This window comes from Pterocles gutturalis, unplaced genomic scaffold (assembly GCF_000699245.1).
Source record: "Pterocles gutturalis isolate BGI_N339 unplaced genomic scaffold, ASM69924v1 scaffold9875, whole genome shotgun sequence".
Taxonomy (NCBI): Eukaryota; Metazoa; Chordata; class Aves; order Pterocliformes; family Pteroclidae; genus Pterocles; species Pterocles gutturalis.
The window spans coordinates 614-6,199 of record NW_010143406.1 but is presented as its reverse complement, the minus strand read 5'-3'; the positions used below and the strand labels follow the sequence as shown (position 1 = coordinate 6,199).

The window sequence follows — 5,586 nt, the reverse complement described above, 5'->3', positions numbered from 1 at the left end:
CTGCTCCGTGCATCCCCCAGCACCCACTGACCCTCAGCAACCCAACCTGCTCCGTGCATCCCGCAGTACCGACCCCAGCAACCCAACCTGCTCCGTGCATCCCGCAGTACTGACCCCAGCAACCCAACCTGCTCTGTGCATCCTGCACCCACCAACCCCCAGCAACCCAACCTGCTCCGTGCATCCCGCAGCACCGACCCCAGCAACCCAACCTGCTCCGTGCATCCCGCAGTACTGACCCCAGCAACCCAACCTGCTCCGTGCATCCTGCACCCACCTCAGCAAATGCACACACATGCGTGCAGACACATACAAATGCATGCAGCACATTCACAGGCATGCACACAGTGCACACGTGCATGCACACACCACACACATGCATGGAGACACGTGAATGCGTGCAGCACATGCACAGACATGCATACACACGGTGCACACACACGCATGCACACATGGAACTGACATACACAGAGAGATGCACGCATGCACACGTGCCCCCCCGCACAGATGCACTCCCAGGTGCATACACACACACACACACGTGTACCCAGCACAGATACATGCCATGGAGCCCCAAAATAGCACCTGGCAGTGCTGGGGGTGAGCTAACTCTCCCCAAAGGGCTCCACGAGCAGCTCCTCCCTCCTGCGCTTGCACCTTGGGTTCATGCCATCTACCCAGTGGCTGTCCCCGCCTGTGTTTCAAGGAGCAAAGGTTTGCAAGAACCCCACGGTCCTACCCCAAAACCCCGTCCAGGCCAGAGCAGTACCCGCCCCGTCCTTGCACGTGTGCCTGCGGATGCCAAGGGTGCTGAAAAGCCAACGGGCATCAAGGGTGGCGAAGCAGAGCCCTAGAGAGGCAGGAGGAGGGGGTTCCACACGGGTCTGGAAACGTACCGGAGAGAAATGCCTTGAGGTTGCAAAATACACACAGATTTCTCCAAATGCACACGTGCATGCACACAGCAGGATGCAAATGCACACACACCTGCCCCCTCTGCATTGCAACCTTTGCACGAGCCCCCCGAGCTGTGCACACCCCCACGCTCACACACATTTTTGCACGATGGGTCCACCAGCAGCTCTTCCCAGCTTGCTGCAGGGATGGGGTTCGTGCCTGCAGTCCCTGGGGCAGAGGCAACGCAGCCTGGATGGACACGGCCGCTTTGCTGCGGTTAACGAAGAACCCAGCCTCTGTCCTCCTGCTCCTGCTCATTATTTCCATGGGACTTGTCCTGGAGGAGCCTTGTGGAGGGGACAAGCAGGCGCGTGCACGAGCGTGCTGAGGCTGTGCTCCACGAGCAGGTACAGCCACCTGCACCCTTGTCATGCACCCAGGATCTCTCTCCCCCAATTTTAAGCTGAAGGCGATGCTGCAAAGCAGACACATCCTTGCTGAATGTGGATGTTTGCACCTTCCTGGGAAACGCGCTCCCAGCCCGCTTTTGCAGCGTTACACGGCTGCAGAAAACCACGAGGCTGCACGACCAGCTTGCAGGGCAGTCGCGCTGCTGACGGTTTGGACCCAGCGATGAGCCCGGGGGTATCACCACTGGTGCCCCTGGGTTTTATTTCCATGGGGGAGCCGGGGAAGATGCCGAGCAGGAGGTTCAACACGCGACAGATGCACAACGGCAGCGGGTTTGGGCATCCCAGGAGTCCAGCCCAGCCCTGCCCCGGAGCATCTCTGAAGGAAACCTCCTCCGGCATTTGGGAAAGGATGGAAAACAAGTCCTGGGCTGGGGGAAACAGCAGCAGCAGGATTTGGGGAAGGCTGGGGAGCCGGGGGACGGTGGGGATCAGCCAGAACGAGTCTCCGGGGGTTGATTCGCCCAGGCTGGGGCCAGGGCAGCGTTGCAGCAGCGCAGGTTTGCTCCGTGTCCCAGGGGGTGCTGGCAGCAGGCACGGAGCTACTTCAGAGCCAGCTCAGGGGAGCAGGAGGAGTTTGCACCGGAGCTGATCGGGAGTGGTCCCACCATGGGATCATGGGGCTGGGGCTCTTCTCTCCGCCAGCATCCTCAGAGAACGAGTTTCAGGGCTGCAGGGCTCGACACGGAGGGTGCTGGCGTCCTCCAATGCTTCTGCCAGGCAGCTGGGGGTGCCAAGCGTGGGAGTGTGATCGCTCTCAATGCAAACATGAGCACGGAGATGGGCTGTGGGTCAGGGTGCCATCCACAGGCATGGCTCGGAAGGGGCTTGCCTCCTTAGCCGTGTCCTAACCCGCCCTCCCTGGGCTCCTGCTGCAGCTAAGGGCTGGGTACCAGCTGCAGGGCAAGGCGGGGATTCGGGTTCAAACACCAAAGTGCAGCTCTGTGCATGCAGGCAGCTGGATTTAACCCAGACCTTGCAGAACAGGTGAGATCAGAGCCCTAAATCTGGGCTAGGTGGGGTGGGGAGGAGACTGGGCATCCGCAGGCGCCAGCAAACCGCAGCCAGGCTTGTGAGAGAGGATATTAAAAGCAGCTCTGCTGCTGAAAACATCCTGCCTCCTCAGCTCCAAGGTGGTTCCCGGTATTTTTAGCCATTTCCTCATTTTCTAACACATTGCCATGGGGCGTGCCGTGGGTCGCAGGACACCTGCCCCAAAAAACGCTGCCTGGGGCGGCTGCACCCCCAAACCCCGGGATGTGGTGATACTCATGCCGGGGACACGAGCACATGTTGGGGGGTTATTTCCAAGGGGGGTGGTTTCCCCCGCAGTGCCGCAGTCCTGCCCTTCCTGTGTGGGTTTCCATGTGTACGTGCTTTCCAGGGAGGACTTTTGGGAATTTTTCCCGTGGGCAGGATGGGAAGCAGCAGAGCTCCTGGCGGAGCATCCCCGCTCTGTGGCGCTGGGATGATGCTGGCAGCACGGACTGGGGGCACGGTGTCCCCATCAGTCTGGCCCAGGGAGAGTTGGTTTTTGGGGAGCAGCTGGGGGATCACAGCTCCACATCCCTCTGCAGAGACCAGCGGGTCCGGAGAAGAGCTGGACGCCCCACGCTCGTCCGCTGGATCTTCCCCTCTGCCGGCAGACAAGGGATGCTGGGCTCTGGGCTCGGCTCTGACACACTGCTGGCTGCTCTCCAGTGGCACCAACTGGGATTTCCCACTGGAAATTTCCCTCTGTGGCTAAGGGTGAGGACCAACACCCAGTCCCCATTCTCAGAGGACCAGCAGTCCCAGCACTGAGGATTCAGCCAGGAACGCTGGACGGCAGGGACCGTGGGACTGTCTCCCAGACCACACGCGGGTCCCGGCTGGATGTGGTCTCCGGTGAACGAGCTGCTCTGCGCCATGCTGCAGGGCCATCCTGTGCCTGTGGTTTTCCTTGATAAGACAGCTCCGAGAACCCGTGGTCGGCTCCAGTACTTGAGTCAGAGACATCCAAAGCCAGAGTCTTGGCTTGAAGTCCAGATATGCAGAAAGCAATAACGAAAGTGATAATTTTCCTCTTCATTTTGCTTTTCTTTGCCAAGATCCCCGACCACAACCCAGGGGGTAAGGTGGTTTTACTGGGGTCTTACTGGGAGCTGAAATCCTGCCCATCCCAGGACTCCAGGAGGTGGGTTTACGACGCTGGTGAGCCATCCCTGCCGTCACCACTGCCATCCCGTGACTGTTATTGCTGGAGCCGCTCTCGGGCAGCAGCTGCAGCTCAGTGCAGGACACGAGCGCCTGTCCCGAGCTCTTTGCACAACTCATGGCATCCCTCGCTGCGATGCTTCGCAAGCCAACAACAACATTAAAACAATGTCCCGCAAGAAATAAGGGGGAGAGGCTTCGAAATTACAGCAAAACCTTCTCTGGCCCTTCCCTAGACCAGGAAAAAGCTAAATCCACCCTTGGCGAACAACGTGAGCTGCCAGCCCCGGGGTGCTGGGGAGGAGGCGGGTGGGAAGCGAGGAGCTGCTCCTCCGTGGTGGCATTTCCCACCCGTGCCCACCGTGGCACCACCCAAGCCCCCCTGCCCAGCAGAGCTGTGCACGGGTGCAAACTGGGGGGTACTGGGAGCCTGGGTTCCCACACTGCTCCCAGCACGATGAGGGGGAAAACAAGCCAGCAGCGACGCAGACCACATGGGATGTGTATGAAGGGGTGATAAGCTGGGGCTGGGAGCAATGACAGGCATCTGCGAGCAGCTTCCCCATCCCTGTGCTCACCAAAAAGCCGGAGAGGGGATGCAGGAGCCTTGCTGGCACGTGCAGGATGTGCTGTGCAAGGATAACGCCCTGCCTGCATCTCCATCACCGAGGTTCATCCTTCCCCCAGGCAAAATGGGGGAGTCGGTGCAAGCCCAGCAGCCAGGACCTAGTGATGGGAACAATTTAAACCCCAAACTTGGGGCTCCTGAGCCTCTTCCTGAGTCTCACCGTCCCCGGCACACGATGCTTGGAGCCTGCAGTGACTCCAGCCTCAAAGCTTGAATCAAAATCACTCCAGACATGCAGCATGGATCCCATTTTTTTTTTCCCTTGGATAGCACGGAAAACCCTCTCAAACACCTCTGCAGAGGCAGCAGAAGCGTAATCCATGGCCAGACCCACTTCTCTAAGCTCCTCCCGCACTGGGGAGCATCGCCCCAGGGTACCCCTGGAGGCAGGCTCAACCCTTACCTGCGAGGATGAAGACTCCGATGAGGATGAGGAAGACGAGGAGGTAGAGTCCCACCACAGCATATTTCAACGCTGCCAAAGAGCTCAGCCGGCTGCAGCGTCCTGCTGCCTTCATCCTCCGCACGGGACCTGGGTGATGGAGCGGGGGGTCAGGGAGAGCATCGTGCCCCCAGCCTGATGGGGTTCCATCTCCCACCAGGAGAAAAGAGAATCCCAGAATCCCAGAAGGGTTTGGGTTGGAAGGGACCTTAAAGACCATCCAGTGCCACCCCCTGCCATGGGCAGGGACACCTCCCACAAGTCCAGGTTGCCCAAAACCTGTATCCAAAGCCTGGATCAACCCAGCAGAAGGGGTGAAGCAGGTGAAGAAGCACCATGGCCCCAAAGCCAGACCTTGGGGGAGGACACCATGCTCATCCCTGGCCATGACCAGCGCCCACCTCCAGCTGGGACCATCCCCTGGGCTTGGGGACCTCACCCCATCCCACCTCCCCATCCCTGGGGCAGGAGCTGGGCTCCCTGGGGGACCAAGCTGGGCTACCAGGGATGGAGAGGGGGTACAACAGCCCGGGGGTGTCCCCAGCCAGGCAGGGACCCCTCCCCACCGCACCCTTGCCCTTCCCCACCTGATGGTCCATGAGGTTTGCAAAAGCCTCCAGCCCACGAAGGGTTACTCTGGGTGGATCGTGAACTCAGCCCCGTTTTGGGGCTCGGAAATGATCAAGTGCTGAGGTCACCACCTGGAGGGGACCCCGCAGGGCTGGGGGGCGCAGGGGGCACCCCAGCTCAGGTGCTGAGGGCGGTGCCGCTCCCGCGGGACCCCTCCACGTGCAGCCCATCACCCCGCACGCGGTTCCCATTCTCTGCCACCGGCCAAACAGATGGAGCCGAGGGGTTGGGAATGAGGAGAGCTGCAATATTTGTCTGACATTAACACTTCTACCAGGGTCCGGGGGGACTCCGGGAGGAGCTGGCCCCGCGCCCCGAACCAC

The 5,586-nt window shown here is 60.4% G+C and overlaps 1 protein-coding gene across 1 annotated transcript in view; it reads right to left on the bottom strand.

Annotated features, from left to right (window-relative positions):
- The window catches only part of SCARA5 (scavenger receptor class A, member 5), a gene marked incomplete at both ends in the record, with an annotated part of 13,916 nt that extends 9,193 nt beyond the window's left edge, over window positions 1-4,723 (bottom strand). The window contains one exon of the mRNA XM_010084723.1: window positions 4,595-4,723. Coding sequence (XP_010083025.1) covers window positions 4,595-4,723 — 129 coding nt within the window. The remainder of the gene's footprint in view (window positions 1-4,594) is intronic.
- Between the last annotated feature and the right edge of the window lie 863 nt (window positions 4,724-5,586).